General features: G+C 40.1%; 6 protein-coding genes and 1 long non-coding RNA gene across 7 annotated transcripts; 5 read left to right on the forward strand and 2 right to left on the reverse strand.

Moving 5' to 3' along the window:
* The first annotated feature begins 942 nt into the window (after positions 1 to 942).
* On the forward strand, positions 943 to 2887 carry LOC123401873. The gene is made up of 5 exons (XM_045095729.1): positions 943 to 1114; positions 1510 to 1569; positions 1672 to 2349; positions 2478 to 2618; positions 2768 to 2887. The coding sequence occupies exons 1-4, from the start codon at positions 1013 to 1015 to the stop codon at positions 2616 to 2618; spliced, it is 981 nt and encodes a 326-aa protein (XP_044951664.1). The 5' UTR covers positions 943 to 1012; the 3' UTR covers positions 2768 to 2887.
* Positions 2888 to 2893: 6 nt separating this feature from the next.
* Positions 2894 to 3785, forward strand: LOC123401874. The gene is made up of 2 exons (XM_045095730.1): positions 2894 to 3202; positions 3319 to 3785. Exons 1-2 carry the CDS (start codon positions 2947 to 2949, stop codon positions 3687 to 3689), a joined length of 627 nt encoding a protein of 208 aa, XP_044951665.1. The 5' UTR covers positions 2894 to 2946; the 3' UTR covers positions 3690 to 3785.
* Positions 3786 to 3865: 80 nt separating this feature from the next.
* On the forward strand, positions 3866 to 7774 carry LOC123403529. Its single transcript, XM_045097460.1, has 14 exons — positions 3866 to 3976; positions 4086 to 4328; positions 4422 to 4500; positions 4600 to 4796; positions 4908 to 4994; positions 5085 to 5201; positions 5327 to 5440; positions 5556 to 5669; positions 5798 to 6065; positions 6171 to 6590; positions 6715 to 6845; positions 6989 to 7089; positions 7226 to 7407; positions 7540 to 7774. Exons 2-9 carry the CDS (start codon positions 4173 to 4175, stop codon positions 5852 to 5854), a joined length of 921 nt encoding a protein of 306 aa, XP_044953395.1. The 5' UTR covers positions 3866 to 3976; positions 4086 to 4172; the 3' UTR covers positions 5855 to 6065; positions 6171 to 6590; positions 6715 to 6845; positions 6989 to 7089; positions 7226 to 7407; positions 7540 to 7774.
* A 509-nt stretch (positions 7775 to 8283) lies between these two features.
* On the reverse strand, positions 8284 to 9331 carry LOC123403530. Its single transcript, XM_045097461.1, has 2 exons — positions 8748 to 9331; positions 8284 to 8636 (listed from the first exon to the last, which is right to left on the reverse strand). Exons 1-2 carry the CDS (start codon positions 9250 to 9252, stop codon positions 8446 to 8448), a joined length of 696 nt encoding a protein of 231 aa, XP_044953396.1. The 5' UTR covers positions 9253 to 9331; the 3' UTR covers positions 8284 to 8445.
* On the forward strand, positions 8543 to 12766 carry LOC123403532. Its single transcript, XR_006611489.1, has 4 exons — positions 8543 to 8708; positions 10803 to 10886; positions 10955 to 12190; positions 12417 to 12766. It is a non-coding gene; the product is annotated as an uncharacterized LOC123403532 (long non-coding RNA).
* On the reverse strand, positions 9386 to 11908 carry LOC123403528. The gene is made up of 3 exons (XM_045097459.1): positions 11837 to 11908; positions 11648 to 11713; positions 9386 to 11549 (listed from the first exon to the last, which is right to left on the reverse strand). Exons 1-3 carry the CDS (start codon positions 11906 to 11908, stop codon positions 10737 to 10739), a joined length of 951 nt encoding a protein of 316 aa, XP_044953394.1. The 3' UTR covers positions 9386 to 10736.
* A 91-nt stretch (positions 12767 to 12857) lies between the features above and the next one.
* LOC123403527 (uncharacterized GPI-anchored protein At4g28100-like) lies at positions 12858 to 15642 on the forward strand. Its single transcript, XM_045097458.1, has 2 exons — positions 12858 to 14423; positions 15085 to 15642. Exons 1-2 carry the CDS (start codon positions 13743 to 13745, stop codon positions 15430 to 15432), a joined length of 1029 nt encoding a protein of 342 aa, XP_044953393.1. The 5' UTR covers positions 12858 to 13742; the 3' UTR covers positions 15433 to 15642.
* Positions 15643 to 15876: the final 234 nt, after the last annotated feature.

The following is a 15876-nucleotide window of genomic DNA, read 5'->3' on the forward strand; positions in this document are numbered from 1 at the left end:
TTGAAAGTGGATCCCACGACATTCATTAGTTGATTTTCAAAATGCACTTTTCTTTTTCATCGAGTGAGGTCCCTTTTTTTTAGGCTTCAAAAGTGCTTTCGAGTCGTGGGAAATCCCTTTTTTGTATCTAACTTGTTTGTCTAATGCTGGTAGCTGCTGTTATTTAGCATCGGCCTGAGGGTTTTAAATTTTTTGTACTAGGCATTAGTCATTTTCACAGTTTTTGTTTTTTTTAATTTTGCATTGTTTTAGTTTTTGCAGTTTTGTTTTTCAGTTAGTTCTTGATGTGATTTTTATGATTGCTGATGTGTATGTGTTTCGTATCAGGTTTTGTTTTTTTCTCACGTAACCAGACTGAACATCTTAGTGTGTGCCCCATTTTTAAGATGTTTTTTTTGTGGTTGCAACTGAGCCTTATTGTCAGTAGTTGTTAGTAGCACATCACAATGCATATGTAAAAGTAGAGTCACAGTAAAAGTTTGAATAATTAAATAGTATTTTTTGTACTGAAAATGTTTTAACGAATGTTTTATTTTTCTCTTTTTTTTATTTTTCATTAGCAGTTTCTCATGGATGCGCACAAAATGATCGAAGATGATTCAAAAAAGAAAGTTGAGGTCTCCTTGAAAGAAGCACTACGTCAAGAGGACAAAATTGTACGCACTCTGGGCTCTTTGTTTTCTCATGCAGTTTAAATTTTTTATGTGTTTTTTATAAAAAAAATCATGTATTCCAACACCACTTCACATGTTTCTAGTACAATATTGAATGGAGAAGGCTAAAGTTCAAACAATAAATTTCCAAAAACAAAGAGACAAATAAGAGTACTGATGTATCATGTACAAGAGTACTGATGTATCATGTATCATGTACAGAAGTATTGAATGGAGAAGGCTATATAAAAGTACTGATGTATCATGTACAATGTTATTATTTTCATAAGCAAACAAGTATAGATATCAAAGACATAAAAACCGAACCTGGGAGCAACACAAACGAAAAGCACGGACAAATGGGTCTCGAAGATATTGATTTTCAAGAGAAGCGATATGAAGTAGAGATCACTGACATTGAAGCGTCTGATGGTTTGTTATTCGAAGAAGTTGCAACACTGGTTCGTAATGCATTTATTTTTTTTATTTTTCCTTACTTTTGTTCAATATTTTTTATGTTTCATGCAAGTTTTTTTGTTGTCTGGCAACTTCAGTTTTCTACTCATATCAGTAGTCAACCCGTCTAGTTTGCTACTCATGTAAGAACTCCAAAAACATTCAAAAAGCTATATAATGGTACTAACTAAACAGAACTTTTGTGCAGTGTGAAATCTTTTTTCAGGGAATTTAACAATCCTTCAGATGAATTAACTTTTTTTATGCAATGCAAAAACTATGAAATTTTTTAGTCATTTGGAAATTGTTGTATGAAGATTTTCCTTATACATTTTTTTTCATTGCTATTTTTTTTCTGAGACATGATGGATCTTTTTTTATTTGTTTGTCTACATCACAGCTGAGTAAGAGTGCTCAAAGAAAAGAGCGACGCAAAGCATTTCTAGAGAAGAAAGAGAAGGTACTTTTTTTGTTGTACTTTTCATCAGTTTTCACTTTCATTTTTGTAGTATCGCCACCCAAACATATATAACAATCCCATGTTTGTTTTTTTCTGCAACAGAGATCAAGGAATGATCCAACCACAACAAAAGTTGTCATTCATGATATTGTCACCAAAGCTTACAGCTGTTGTAGCCTGCCTTACTTCTGCGAGATTGTCTCTTCTGTTCTAAAAAGCAATCACACGGTCCAGCTTGTTAGGAACATAGGTTTTGGCTATCTGTTGGAATTGGATGACTGCTTTATCCCCAGACCATTTGTTCAATGGATCGCTGACAATGTTGACACACAAGCAGAGGTAATTGTGTTCAGCAAGGACATCATTCCACTCAATTGTGAGTCAGTGCAGTTTGTGTTGGGAATTCCATCAGGAGAAAAAATCATAAACATGAAAGAAGAAGAAGCTGGCAAGCAAGCATTTCTTGCTCTTTTTGGGTTGACAGAAGTCCCAACAATCAAGTCTTTTGGTAACAAGCTCTTGTTTGAAAAGTTGTGTGACAATGACTTCCTTCGTTGTTTCATGGTTGTAGCATTAGCAACATTTCTCTGTCCAACATCGAATACAAAACCAAGTACAAAATACATGGGTGCTCTACTTAATGTGGAGGAGATCAAGGAATTAAATTGGTGCAGGTTTGTGCATGAATGGGAAATGGTGTATATAAAGAAATACCAAAAGGAAAAGCTGAAGCAAAATCGAACAACAATGACATTAGGAGGGTGCATATACCACATAGCAGTATGTGCCTTTTGACTTTTCTTTTCTGCTGTATCAAATTTTTACTTTTCCTCATGCTAGTATCTGTTTGAATTTTGCACACATGCAAATCTTTTTTTGTAACTTTTTTGATTTTTATGTTTTTGCAGGTCCGTTGCTTAGATTACATTGATTTTGGATCAATCCAGGTGGCACCTTTTATGCCTAGGATATGTGTTTGGAAAGGACAAATGATTAAGCATTTCAGTGACATGACAATTGGAAAAGATGGAAAATATGGACCTCTATGAGTAAGTTTTTCATCTTTTTTGTCTTTTTTCTCTAAAAGTTTTCATAGTTTATCAAGTTATATATGTATCTTTCTTGCAATGTGCTTTTGAAAGTTAATTTCTTAGTTTGTCTGTATTCATAGTTTTCTATTTTTGCATGCATCTTGCAGATAAAAAAAGAAATAGAGATGTGTTATAAAGAAGGAACATGTGAGTGGGCAAGCACCATGAAGAATACAAATTTTAGGAAAGCGATTAAGATTGCTGCAGGAAAATTTTTGTCTGAGAAGGTACGAAAACTACAATTTTTTTGTGATTCACTTTTTTCTTTCTAGTCACTCATGTTCTTATGTTGCATGAGGTCAAAGAAGAAATATTCATTGCTTTTGAAAACCAAATGAGGGATCAAGATATTAATACCTGTATGAAAGCAAAAGGGCTTGTGTTGGAGACAATTCGGATCATAACAAATGGGTCATGGGAGTCAGGCAACACCGTTAAGGTGGGCTCTACTGGAACTGAGTTGATCCCGAGTCAGGAATGCAACAAATCTGGAGACACTGTGAAGCTTAATTCAAGCGAACATGCAGATGATAACGATGGAGGTATGTGTGTATGTTGTTAAGTCATATTTTGTACGTCTTTTTTGCCCACTTTTTTTATGTGTTTGTTTTTGAATAGAATGTGTCAAAAATTTAAATCATTTTTCTACTCATTGCAGGAGATATTGTGGAGATGAATAAAATAAAAAAGAAGGTTATAACAAGCAGTCAGCACTCTGATGGGTCTCCGGCTTTCAAAACTAATGCTGAGGAGCAAAAAATCTTGCTGGGCACCCAGACCGACCTTCAAGCTGAATGTAAAAAGGAAATGCCTGCTGTTTCAAGTAGTCAGCACTCTGTTGGGTCTTCTGTTTCAAAAAATCATGCCGTCAAGGGGACAATCTTGTTACACAAGGAGACCAATCTCGAAGCAGAATGTAAAAAGGAAATGGATGTTCTATCATCCAGTCAACAGTCTGCTGGGTCTTTTACCTCAAAAACTGATGCTACAACAGGAAAAAAAATTGTTGCTTACCCAGGCCAACCATGAAACAGAATGTAAAATGCAAATACCTGTTACAGCCACAACAACTCTTCTTGAACTAAACCAAGTACAAGAAAGTAGAGCACAAATAACTCAGTCACAAAGACCATTTCAATGCATTACATTAGCTTGTCTTTGATTGAACTTACATTTCTTTTTTTGACTTGCATCTTGATTCATCCACAGAAGTTTTGATCCACTACAAAAGAAAAAGAGGAGCTTCGCAATCAAGTAGTGGACAACAAACTTTTTGTGCAATCAAGCAGAAGAAGTCATCTGAAGTCACTTTCAATGTATGTAGTATGACTTTTTGTTCTTTTTTGTATTGGAGCTGATTTCAAAAAAAAAATTGTTCTCAACCAAATTTTGCTTCTCTTTTGTTTTTGTATGTTCTTACAACAGGTTATCTCACAGAATGAACCAAGGGAGAAATGTGTGGAAGAACAGAATTTTTGTAATCAACAGGACAAGAGCAGCAGCTTAAACTACATGCTTAACATATATAGTAAAGAAGATCACACTCGAAATGTAGTACAGAGTGTGAAAGAAGACATACATACAGAGCTCATTCAGTCCAAAATAAAAGTCTCACAATTTAAGCCAACAACATTTTTTGGTTTTCAGAACACTCCTGTACAGGAATTGGTATGTAAAAAAATTTAGACGCACATCTCAACAGTTTTGTTTGTACAACTTTTGTTTGCATCATCTACTTTTCCTTTTTTTGGTTGAAAACAGGATCCGAATACCAACAAGTTCGTCGAGCGTCTGGATAATCTAAGAATAGACATTAATGTACCACTGGAACCAGAGAGTGGTATCTATGTCTTTCTCTTAGTCTGATCTATTTATTTTTTTCCAAAACACATAAACAATCACAAACGGTCTAACATTTTCTTTCTTCCCGCACATACAGATGAGATGTTTCAAAGAGGATACAATATGATTAGTAATTTTCTAGACAAGGCAAGGGAAAAATATTACTTTGTTGACGACAGCACCCCGTCATTCAGGATCTCTGATGATGTAGATGATTGTGCAAATATTATTGAAGAACATAAACTATGGAGGCCTGTAGGAATGAAAGATGCGTGTTACAACAAAAAGATAGATGTATGCTTTTTTGTTTTGTCTGTTTTCTCTGGTGCATGTAAATTTTTTGTATTGTGAACATCAAACTTCTTTTTGTAGCACTTACATTTTTTTATTTTTTTCTGTAAGCAGGAAGCAAAGTTGAAAATCACAAAAAACTTCAAGGAAATACAGCCTAAAGATTTTGATGTTCATCTCCAAGATAATACAAACCAAAAGGTATGTTACGATAACTATTTTTTTAATTTTTGTTGGTATCTCTGTCGTATTTTAAATTTGTTTTTTTGTTGTTGTTAATCACAAAAACAGGTAAGAAGTAGTTCGTTCAAGGTTCTAAGCATTCAGTGTGCCCAGAGGGACCCACAAAGTTACAAGATGTGCAAAACACCAAAACCTGCCATACCAGATGAGGAGATTGTTGATTTGGTGAGCACTCAAAATCTATTTGTGGTATATCTTTTAACTATACTTCTTTTGCCCATAGAAATGTATGGTGAGTACTTTGTTAAGTTTCATTTTTTTTCATTTTTTCATTATTTTTTTTGCTGCAGGTAACACCTGAAGGCCAAGTAACAACGTTTTGGAATCACAAGCAAACCTGCTACTCGCCATGGAAAAGTAATAGCCACATGAAAACAGAAAGCCCCCCACTCAAAATGAGGAAGGTAGTTTTCAAAAAAAAATTGTACGTTTTGTTGCCCAAGAACAATTGTTCTCATTCTCTGTTTGGATCTAATGATGTTTTTTGTTTTTCTGTTGCCTTCTGTGTGTTTTTCACAGCAATACTACAATGTACCAATAGTAGGTAGAAGGTTATTTGTTGAGGAGGAAAACTACGACCAAGATTCCATCGATAGCAAAGGAAACGAAGTACATTTCATAGAAGAAAAATCTGTAGGGGGCCATTTTTTAGTCTGTTTTTCTTTTTTTGTTCTTCTTTTTTGTTTTTCTATCCCCTTCTTTTCTTGATTACAACTCTGACCTATTTTTTTTTTGCAATTTTCCCCCATTTTACATACCAGGAGAGCTCAAAATTTATCGAGATAGAAACTTCAGGGAACAAAGAAACACAATGGTGAATAGAACAGATGATATTTACAATACAAGTCTGTCGCTAGGAACGTCAAGCAGTTTACGTGGAAAAGAAAATTTACCACCAAAGAGGGTTATTCAACCAAGCAGGTACCTGAGTTCTCCATATGAGTGTGATGATAGGGGTCCAATAATGCAACATGAGTTAAAGATGTACGAAATCATAACATTTTTGGGTGATGTTGAATGCATAGCAACGTAAGTTTTCCTTAAAACATGCAGTAATGTTTTTTTCTGAATGTTTTTGCTCTTTTTTACTGTTTCTTTATGTATTTTTTTACCTTGCTTTTTCAAAATGTGCAGCAAAGCAGCAGTTAACATTGACAAAACAATCGCCACATACGGACAGCTCGGGAACTCAATGAAAATAGATGCTCGTGTTGAGTCATACGTTATAAACGTGTACTGCAGGCATCTATTCAATTCAAATCATCCTAGGAACTCACGAAAGCACTACTTCTTTCACACTGTATCTCTAAGCAAACATACAACTATGCTGTGAACTTCTTTTGACGTCTTTACTTTTTTTTCTATTTTTTTTTGTCATCATTCTTAATTTGTTAATTTTTTCTGTTATTCTAAAAATTCCAACCTTACACAATTTCAAAGGAATATTTTCTTGGGAAATGGAAAAACGAAGAGACAAGGATTTGGTGGAGGAACAAGCTAATTACAAGTTTCACCGGAGCTTCAAAAGCACATGACCTTTACATGTCAGATAAGGTGTGTTTTCCAACTTTTTTCTGTCTATCTATACAGTTTTTCTAGTTTTTCCCATAATTAATCGAAACTAATTTTTTTGCACTCTTACTTTCTTTGATAAAACTTCACAATGGATCAACACAAGCTATACTTTCCAACACTGCACAACTCACATTACTTTCTGTTCGTCGTGGACTTCACTGGACGCAATTCAATTTTTTGGATTCGGTCTATGACGAGAACAACTCGTACCACAAGGGCATCAAGAAAAAAATTGTAAGCCAAAGCTTTTTTCTAACAGTGTGTTTTTTTATTTTCAACTTGTAGCTGAAGCACTACATCTTTGTACAATTTTTTTTTGTTTTTCTCTGCATTTTATGTGTGCTAACATGAAGACATGTTGTTCTTATGAATGGCAGATTTCAAGTTTTATTTGCATTTGGTACAAATCTCAGATGAAAGCAATGAACTTCAATTCATTCACTACAGTATATCCAAGAGTCCCTCAACAAAACAACGAGTAAGAAAACAACAGAACTATATTTTTTTGCGACTTCTTCTTGTCGTTGTTATTTTCCTTGTGTTTATACAATTTTTTGTTCTCTGGCTTACAAAACAAACTGACTTTTTTTCTTTTGCCCTTTTACTTGTGTCAGCACTGATTGTGGGATTTTCACTATGAAACTGATGGGATGGTGCCCAAGGAACCCAATCCCTATAGCTTTTTCAGCAAAAGACATACCACATGCAAGAATCAGATATGCTGTTGATCTCATGTTCAGCCCCTACAACAAGCTATATGATGAAAAGAAACGTGTCAAGGAGTACTGCCTATAGGGTAATTCATGCATTTTTTGTTCTTGTATCTTATTTTTTTTTCAGATTTTAATAGTTTGTTTTTTGTTTTTACACTTGTCTTTTTTAAAATGATTGTTGCTTATTCCCCCTTCTTTTGTTTTACATTGTGCAGGAATGGAAAGACAAACGCCAGATGCTTAGCAGTGGCCACTCAACAAACTGTTGCCTACACAAGACAAAAGACTTATATAGGAAAATCTAGTGAAAATACTATATCCTGCATAGTACAGGATAGCAAAAGAATACAACAAAAAATATTTTTTCCATGTTGGACAGATGTAAACATTTTTTTGCGTTCTACCATTTTGTTATTGTACTGAAACCTAAGTCTGCTCCTTTTATCTTCATTCTTATTTTGCAAAATGCAAATAGCTGCAAATACATCACCAAGGTTTTCAAAAAAAAAGTACATGAATATGTTTTTGTTTTAAAGTTTTTAAATCTATAGTACTTTTTTTTGTCTCCATCCATAAGAAAATATTTTTACTTACGGAACATTTTTTGCTTCCTTTTTTTATATGTCATCAATTTTTTGTGTGTGTTTGTGCATTTGCTGGAGGAGGCAAATGAGTCAACAACAGAGAACCTCATGATTGATTTTTGCATATGGTTAGTATTTGTTTTTTCGCACAAGGCCACCAACTGTTCTTTTTTCATTCGGTTCACTGCTAGTATTTTTTAAAGATTTATTATGAATTTGTTTCTAAAGCTTTTTCATCTTAAATTTCATCAGCCATCAAAAAGAGGGGAGAACAAACATGTGTCGCCATTTTTTGTGCATCATTCGTAAGAAGAATTTGCAACACTTACAAAGATCAACAACACCGCAAAAAGGTATTCTTCACTTGCATTACAATTTTTTTTTGCAGCAATACATAGTTTCCACTACAAAATTTTTTTGATGGAGCAACATTTTTTCAGATCAATGACATAGTTTCTAGTCTTTTACAATACTTGATGGAGCAAGATATGTCTTCTTCAAGATGCAGTAGCAAAATCTTCTTGACTTGTTTGCTGCTCAACACTTTTTTTGCTTTCCTCCTGTTTGTGTCTTTCTAGCTGGTAGCTCCCTTGCACGACTAGTTGGTAGCCCCCTTGCAGCACTAGGTGCACTAGTAGCATCTTTTTGTGAACTCCGTTTCTCGTTTTTTCTTTTGCTACCTGCTGTTTGATTTTTCATACAAGTATCATGCGAAGTAGGAGTCACATCTGCAACAACAAGGTTTTTTGTTACTTACAACCATGAGGGTGCAAGAAAGCTACGATGCAATGAACTAGCAGGTATTTTTCAACTTTATTCAAGCAAAAAACTAAAAATACCTGATGTTTTTTTGCCAACTATAGTCTTCTTGTGAAATTGAGACTTTGGAATGTGTTTGTTTGTGCATGAAACAAAAACATGGTCATGCTGACCACAGTGGCCACACCCAATCTGTTGTTTTGCATGTAATTTCTCCAAAAAAGTCTTGTAACGTTCCTGTGGACGCCCTTTCGAAATAATAACATCTGGATCTTTTAGGTTCTCTCCATAACCATCAGGGTGTTCTTTGTTAATAATAGGAGCTGGAGGTGAACTTGGTTCAGACTGCTTGCCTTGCATTTTTTGTTGCTCCTCTGCCAAAGTCATCTCATCTAGCTTTTCCTCTATCCTAACACCTTCCGCAACCAGATACATGTATTTTTCATTAGATGACGCAGTATCAGAAGCCCATTCATTGAGTCTGCTAGACAACACCATGTACCTAAGGTGATGTTCACCTGCTGTTAGTTCCTCAGGGACTCCATACCTTAGTTTTCTGATGTCTTTTTTTCCTTTGGTCTCCATCTGTGAATGTAGTATTTCTCGGGAAACACTGACAAGTTAAGATGCATTAACACTCTAAGAATGTAGCTGCACACAAGACCATCTTTTTGAAACTTCGCACAAATGCAAGTGAAGTCCTCTCGGTGGATGTCAACAATGACAACATATCTGCGGATTCTGAAATCTTTGTCAGCAAGCATTCTTGTCTTGTACACCTCAAATCTACTGTTTTTCTCAACTTCCTCCACATGCAACTAGTTTGCAAACTTTATAAATTTCTGAAATCTGTAGAATATAGCTCTATTGTACTTGTTAGCAGCCTGCAATTCCAGTTCACTGCAGAGCCAGTAGGTTGGTTTTGTTATCCTTGTAAGTGAGTCTTGCTCTTTCTCATTCTCCTGCATTGCTTCCAATATCCGTTGGTACTCACGCAGAAAGCTAATCACACTGAATGTTGATCCTACATTATCCTTAAATATAGCATTTGTGCCTTCACTTCGAGCAGTAGAATGGATAAAGGGGAAGAAGCATTTCTTGAAATACACTGGGACAAACAGCTTCCTGTACTTCCACATGTACCTGAAGTACTTGAGGTTGTCGACTCCATATTTGTGTGTCATTTGGGGCCACAACATCTCAAATTCTGCCTCTGTAAGGCAGTTATGTATGATGTCACTGAAATCATGATACAACTCTGGGTTTAATGAAAAAGTTCACACACATCTCTCCTGAACCTTTTTCATTATGTGGAAGAGGCAGCACCTATGAACAGTTCCCTTGAAAACAGTAGGAATAACACTTTTCATTGCAACATCTTGGTCTGTAATTACTGTCATAGGAGCTTTTTGATGCATGCAGTCTAGGAATGTTTTAAACAGCCACTCAAATGTGTCAACTGTTTCATTGTTAACAATAGCACAAGCGAAAAAGCAATTGAGACCATGCCCACTGATGCCAACAAATGGTGCAAATGGCAGATTGTAACGGTTTGTTTTGTATGTTGTGTCAAAACTCAAGCAATCACCATAAAGCTCATACATTTTTCTGGAGTAGCCATCTGCCCAGAATATGCACAAGACCTTGTTGATGTCTTCGTCGACAACTTTGAAAGCATATTAGAAAGTTGGATCCTCTTTCTGCTTGTTCCTAAAGTACTCAAGCACGTGTAACATATCGCTCTTGCATTTTCTCTGTTTATGGCTGTCCTGACATTGCTAACATATTTTTTTGTGTAGGGCGCATTGCCGCCACGTAGATAAGAAAGACTGGCCATAATCTTCCTAGTGGGCATCTGCACTGAGTTGAATGTTCTAATGAACAACTTCTCTTGTTCTGTCGTATGCTTGTGTGATCTTAAATATTTGGACTCATCCGGAGGGCTTAGGGTGTGGTTGTGTTCCAGATCAATAGATGTTACAAGCCAAATTTCTCCTTTTCGTGTTGCAACCATCTTAGCCTGACACCCAGTTATTTCAATGGAGTTTTTTCTTTTCCTTTTCACCTTCTCAGGCGGTGGAACCCCTGTTTTCTCTTGGTTCTTGAGCTGTCTCTTTTTTTTTTCTTTCTTCCAGCACATCCTCACTAACAACTTTCCCTGAGCGGTTGCATTTGAAAGTGTAACGTGTTACCGCCTTACCACCAGATTTACTTGCATGGTAAGTACCTGCCTTTTCAATTGCAAAACCACAGATGGCTGCGTACTCATTATAGAAAGCATATGCAGCTTCATGAGAAACAAAGGGCATGCCCACATGCGGGACATGGTGGATGCACACTTCTTGGCTGCAAGTCTGAGCTGCGACAACACTATCATTTTCTAGGAACATTAAAATGTCCTCTTGTGAAAGCTGTTCTATATTTTCCTTGTGCCCAGTACCACCATCTTGTTCATCTTGTTGATCATCACATTCAGGTACATTCTGTTTTTTTCCAAATGTAGATGCTTGTTGAGAATTGTGTGAATCACCATCAGCACTCATGTCGTCGGTCAAACTAGGACCATGTCTAGAACCAGCTGGAGTTGTATCATCTGTAAAATGTTCTCCAAGCCTAAAACCAGCAGCAGCTTCATCAACATTAATGGTTAAATCATCGTCTAATTCGTCATCCATTTCATCGTCATCACTGTTGTGTGGTCTGTATCCAGAGTGGTAGCTACTGCCTGCGTGTTCTTCAGTTCGGTTGTCGTCCCAGATCCAACTAGGAAAACCTTCCGCCCCAACGTCTATTTTCTGTGTTTGCTGTGTTTTTGTTGTTTGACACATGTTGTTATCCTGTTCCAAGCATCCATATCGTTCGGTCAGCATGAACATGTCATTCTGCATCATCAATAACAAAATTAGTAATCTTTTTTTTTCATGTCGTGGGACATAAGAGAGCGGTCAAATGTACATACATAAAATCCAGTCAACTTTACCTCATGATTAATTCCTCCACCAGGGTTTTCTTTGTGACCAAATTGCTGGGATCCACCAATCCCACCCTGTTATCAGTAAACATGTTATGCAATTTGCTTTATTCAGTTAGTTCGGACATTTTGTTCTTTTTTCCCTTTTATTTTGCGTTGTACATGTGAAAGTATAAAAAAATACTTCTTCTATAGTACCTCTTGACTGGCAACCATCAACAACTGCGTGTAAGTTAAGTTGATACCTTCAAGGAAATCCATATCCTGCATTTTTTGTTTTATAATTTTTTTTATTGGAGCATCTCACAAAATACATCGATGCAATGAATTTGAAGAGTTCTTTTTTCTATTCATAACGAAATACATGTGGTGCAACTGAACTGAATTTTTTGTTTTCTATCTTACCTGAAAAGGGGTTAGCAAATTCTTGAAAGCTGGAGCATCAACATTTTGAAAATTTTGTTGCAAAAGGGCTTTCTGGTTGGAGTAATCTGGATGTTGTGCCTGCTGCAATTGAATTTTGTCAGTCTGGAACGATGAGTTAACAGCAAGGTATGGTTGCTACACACAAACAAAAGTCATGTATAAAATTGATTAAAAGGATTGTGTCCTTCAGGAAAATGTGGAAAAACAAAAAAAATACTTTATTAAAATGTGAAACAAACTGTTTCATGTATGCTACCCAAAGTGGCCAGAAAATTACTAGCTTTACAGTTCTTCCTCCCTACCTCTTTGTTTAGTCAGATTTAACAAACTATGTCTTTTTTCTTGGCATCAGATGGTATGTACACACACATGTAGTTTTTGCATGCAAAGTTGGTCTAAAAAACAAACAAACCTGGCTGCACATAAGGAATTGGCCATACTGCTCCAAGATTCCTGTGAAAAAAACAGAGTTTACCAAGATTTTCAGATCCAAAAGAAGAGGAGAAAAAAAACTACAAAATTGGATCCATGGATGGAGCAGAACAAACCATCCTTCAACAAACCATCCTCGTGAGCTTCTTTCCCTCCCCTTCTATCCATGTTGTGCCCTTTTTCTTTTGATTTTTGTGAAGCCTCTTCAATGCCTAAGTACAGCCGCCACCACCTTGCATAGGGTTAGGGAGGGAGGAAGGGAGGAGAGGAACGAGGGGAAAGTGGGGGTGGGGAGGGGGTGAGGGGGCTGGCGTGTTTTGGGGGGGGGGGTTGGGATGGGTTCAGGGTTTAGAAAGAACTTTTTACTACACAGATGAAGAAAAGTTTTTTGTCTTGTAGCTGGCGACTGGGGCTGTTTTATGTTTTTCTTTTTGCCTCTGTTCACATGTCAAGCCCACATCTGAAAAGTCAAAACGGCCCAAACAAACAAAAAAACAAACAAACAAAGCCCACATAACAAGCCATTACGTGCTACATTGTAGTCCAAGTAGAAAGGACAAAAAATGAGCCTAATCTGTTTCGGGCGACGTCAGCCGACTGATACTTGGCCAAGTCTCAGTCGACTTAGACTTAGACAGACCCTTTGGCAAAGAGTAAATCTTGAGTTCCACGAGCGCAATAAGTTTAAACCATACCAAATGGAGAGCAAACGTAGGTGGGTCTCTCTGGGCAAGCGTTGAAGGGTGATACAACAAGAGTTTGATACAACAAGAGTTTGTACGCAGACGAGAAAATGATCGACACATTGAACGCACGTTCAACCCATTTGCAAATCGGACGAGCCGATTTGAACAAACAAAAATCAGACAAAGTGTAAGTTCGTTTTGGTCGCCCTGGTTGGTGTTGCTCTAAGAAAACAACCAAAAAGAACCACCTCATTGTAAAATGCTCAAATATAAGCCGTAGACAAAAGAAGCTTTCACAAAGGCTGCAGTTGGTTTGCCCTCACCTCACCTACAAGAAGGCCAAAAACATCCATCATGCATCCTCTAGCGCCAAAAACAGCGAAGTTGCACAAAGCGTCGCCTCATCATACCACCCACACATCCCCTTCTATCTCCGATCGATCGATCGCTCAGTGATCACACGCGCCACGCTCTCACTCGGCCACTGCAGCCGCCTCTCTCAAGCCAACCAAGGAAACCACCGCGCGTGAACCTGCGGACGCACACCGCGAGAGTGAGAGATGCATCCACTCAACCGCTCTCTCCTCCTCCTCTACGCGGCGGCCGCCGCCGTGTTCTTGCTGTGCTCGCCGGCATACTGCGCCATCGCGGCATTGCCGGATCCGGCGCCCCTCGACCCGGCTGGCCTGTTCATGCCCTCGGCCACGCCGGCGCAGCCTGGTTCCGCCACGATCCCGGCGTTCCCGGAGCAGTCGGACGCCGTGTCCGGGGCCTCCTCCACGTGCCCGCTCGACCCCTCCCCGCGGCTCCTCCCGGCCGTGGTGTCGTCCTGCGACGCCGACGGCGCGCTGCCCTCCAGGCTGCGGTGCTGCCCCGCGCTGGCCGCGTGGCTGTTCGCCGCCTACGCGCCCACCGCGCTCGCGGGGAGGCCGGCCCGGCCGGTTTCAGCGGCGCCCGTGGACATGCCCGTGCCGCCGGACGACTCGGAGGCGTGCGCTGGCGCCGCGGACCGCGCGCTGCGGTCCGAGGGGGCGGCGCTGCCGCGCCCGCCGGGGGCCAACGGGACGTGCGACGTGGCCTTCTGCTACTGCGGGGTGAGGCTTAGGCGGCTGACGTGCGGGCCCCAGCCGACGGGTGTCGGCCAGTGGGCCCCGGCGGAATCGGCGGCGAGGAGGCTGAAGAGGGACTGCGCGCGGCCGGGCGTCCCCGGCTGCTCCAAGTGCCTCCATGCTCTTTCCACGGTGAGATCAAAATGTCGCAATGCCTGTCAGCTTACTCTGCAACAAGCCCTGAAATCGCAACCATTTTAACTGTTAATTGCCTCTATCAGCAACGTTTACCAAATGGCTTCACTAATTACTTGTCGCCTTGCAATCTTGCTCTGCAAAATTAGCAAATGCACGCAGTGCTGAAGTGAAGCGTAGAGCACACTCCCTAAGCAACTTGATTATTCCATCACATAGTAGTGTTAGTGTAGACAGACACAGCGGCCACTAAGACATGATTGCAGTACGGCAAGATAAGATCTTAGACAATGCGTTAAATGGAAGCCATGGTCCTCATTCATGGATACCACCTGCACAATCTGGCGCCATCTTTGCTGGTCTATAGGGTTCGGTGTGCGCGGCATTATTGGCGGCGACGGGCACCGCACGAAATGATCAGATCTGTCGCGTAGGGCCTGGAGAATGATGCGAGCAGAACATGCCTGCATTCCCTTTCCACTGCGCCCGGGCCCGAAAATTCCAATCGGTCGTCCTTTCACCGCTAAGACCGAACCATCGGTTCTCTGGGCTACAACTAGGAATGCAGGGTGAACTCTTAAGCAATGGTCATCTTGGATTTCACGTGTGCAAGAAAGTTGCACGACGACTGATGAGAGTACGTCCTGAATGCTTGCAGATAAAGGCCGGATCCGGCGGCGCGGTGGCGGCGTCGGGGAAGCTGCAGGCGGCCGCGTCGAGCGAGCGGGACTGCCAGCTCCTGGGCCTCATGTGGCTGCTGCAGCGCAACGCCACGCGGTACGGCGAGGCGGCCACGGCCGTGATCCGGGCGCTGATGGCCGCGGACGAGGCGTCCGCCGTGGGCGCCGCGGCAGTGGCGGGGCCGGCCGCCTGCTCGCTAGCCGTGGACGACATGCCATTCGCGGCCGAGTACGGAAGGCTCGGCGGGGCCGGCGGGCGGCCACCTGCCATCCGCCGCTTCCACCTCATCCTGCTCGCCGTGTACTGCGTGGCCTGCTTGCTGTAGCACTGCGCGCTCGTGGTCGGGTTTAAATTTGTTATCATACGGTTGTGTCCACCTGTATGACACGGTGCGTTTGCGTGAGAGCGAGTGGTGCACGGGAAATTCCATGGCTCGTTTTTTTTTCCGGGGTAAAGGAGTTTTATTACTGGATAATAGTGTTACAATCAAGAGGCCATAGCTCCTCAATACAAGATGGAGCCGAAGTTAACCATACTATAGTTGGCCAACCAATCTGCAACTCTATTTTGACTACGATGAATTTTCTGAGGATAAAACTCCCTATTACACATTAACTCCTTGATCTCAAGAACCAGATGCCCATATGCCGAACGCTCCAGTCCCTTGCTCAACAAACTTGATAGTGCTTTCGTCGAGTCCGACTGAACGACCACTCGAAGTGCAGAATGTTGGATGGCCAAGGCCATGCCTTGCATTATCACATGTAGT

This window comes from Hordeum vulgare, chromosome 6H (assembly GCF_904849725.1).
Source record: "Hordeum vulgare subsp. vulgare chromosome 6H, MorexV3_pseudomolecules_assembly, whole genome shotgun sequence".
NCBI classification, from domain to species: Eukaryota; Viridiplantae; Streptophyta; class Magnoliopsida; order Poales; family Poaceae; genus Hordeum; species Hordeum vulgare.

Bases quoted from the DNA above. Each gene is read 5' to 3' on its own strand.
- LOC123401873 (XM_045095729.1), top strand. From the start codon at position 1,013: ATGGGTCTCGAAGATATTGATTTTCAAGAGAAGCGATATGAAGTAGAG. The intron at 1,570-1,671 runs GTACTTTTTTTG...TTTCTGCAACAG, and splicing joins TTCTAGAGAAGAAAGAGAAG to AGATCAAGGAATGATCCAAC. The intron at 2,350-2,477 runs GTATGTGCCTTT...ATGTTTTTGCAG, and splicing joins GGTGCATATACCACATAGCA to GTCCGTTGCTTAGATTACAT.
- LOC123401874 (XM_045095730.1), top strand. From the start codon at position 2,947: ATGTTGCATGAGGTCAAAGAAGAAATATTCATTGCTTTTGAAAACCAA. The intron at 3,203-3,318 runs GTATGTGTGTAT...TACTCATTGCAG, and splicing joins TGCAGATGATAACGATGGAG to GAGATATTGTGGAGATGAAT.
- LOC123403529 (XM_045097460.1), top strand. From the start codon at position 4,173: ATGCTTAACATATATAGTAAAGAAGATCACACTCGAAATGTAGTACAG. The intron at 4,797-4,907 runs GTATGCTTTTTT...TTCTGTAAGCAG, and splicing joins GTTACAACAAAAAGATAGAT to GAAGCAAAGTTGAAAATCAC. The intron at 5,202-5,326 runs GTGAGCACTCAA...TTTTTGCTGCAG, and splicing joins ATGAGGAGATTGTTGATTTG to GTAACACCTGAAGGCCAAGT.
- LOC123403530 (XM_045097461.1), bottom strand. From the start codon at position 9,252: ATGGAGACCAAAGGAAAAAAAGACATCAGAAAACTAAGGTATGGAGTC. The intron at 8,637-8,747 runs GTATTTTTAGTT...TTGTTGTTGCAG, and splicing joins AGTTGGCAAAAAAACATCAG to ATGTGACTCCTACTTCGCAT.
- LOC123403528 (XM_045097459.1), bottom strand. From the start codon at position 11,908: ATGCAGGATATGGATTTCCTTGAAGGTATCAACTTAACTTACACGCAG. The intron at 11,714-11,836 runs GTACTATAGAAG...TACTGATAACAG, and splicing joins TGATGGTTGCCAGTCAAGAG to GGTGGGATTGGTGGATCCCA. The intron at 11,550-11,647 runs GTAAAGTTGACT...TTGATGATGCAG, and splicing joins GTGGAGGAATTAATCATGAG to AATGACATGTTCATGCTGAC.
- LOC123403527 (XM_045097458.1), top strand. From the start codon at position 13,743: ATGCATCCACTCAACCGCTCTCTCCTCCTCCTCTACGCGGCGGCCGCC. The intron at 14,424-15,084 runs GTGAGATCAAAA...GAATGCTTGCAG, and splicing joins GCCTCCATGCTCTTTCCACG to ATAAAGGCCGGATCCGGCGG.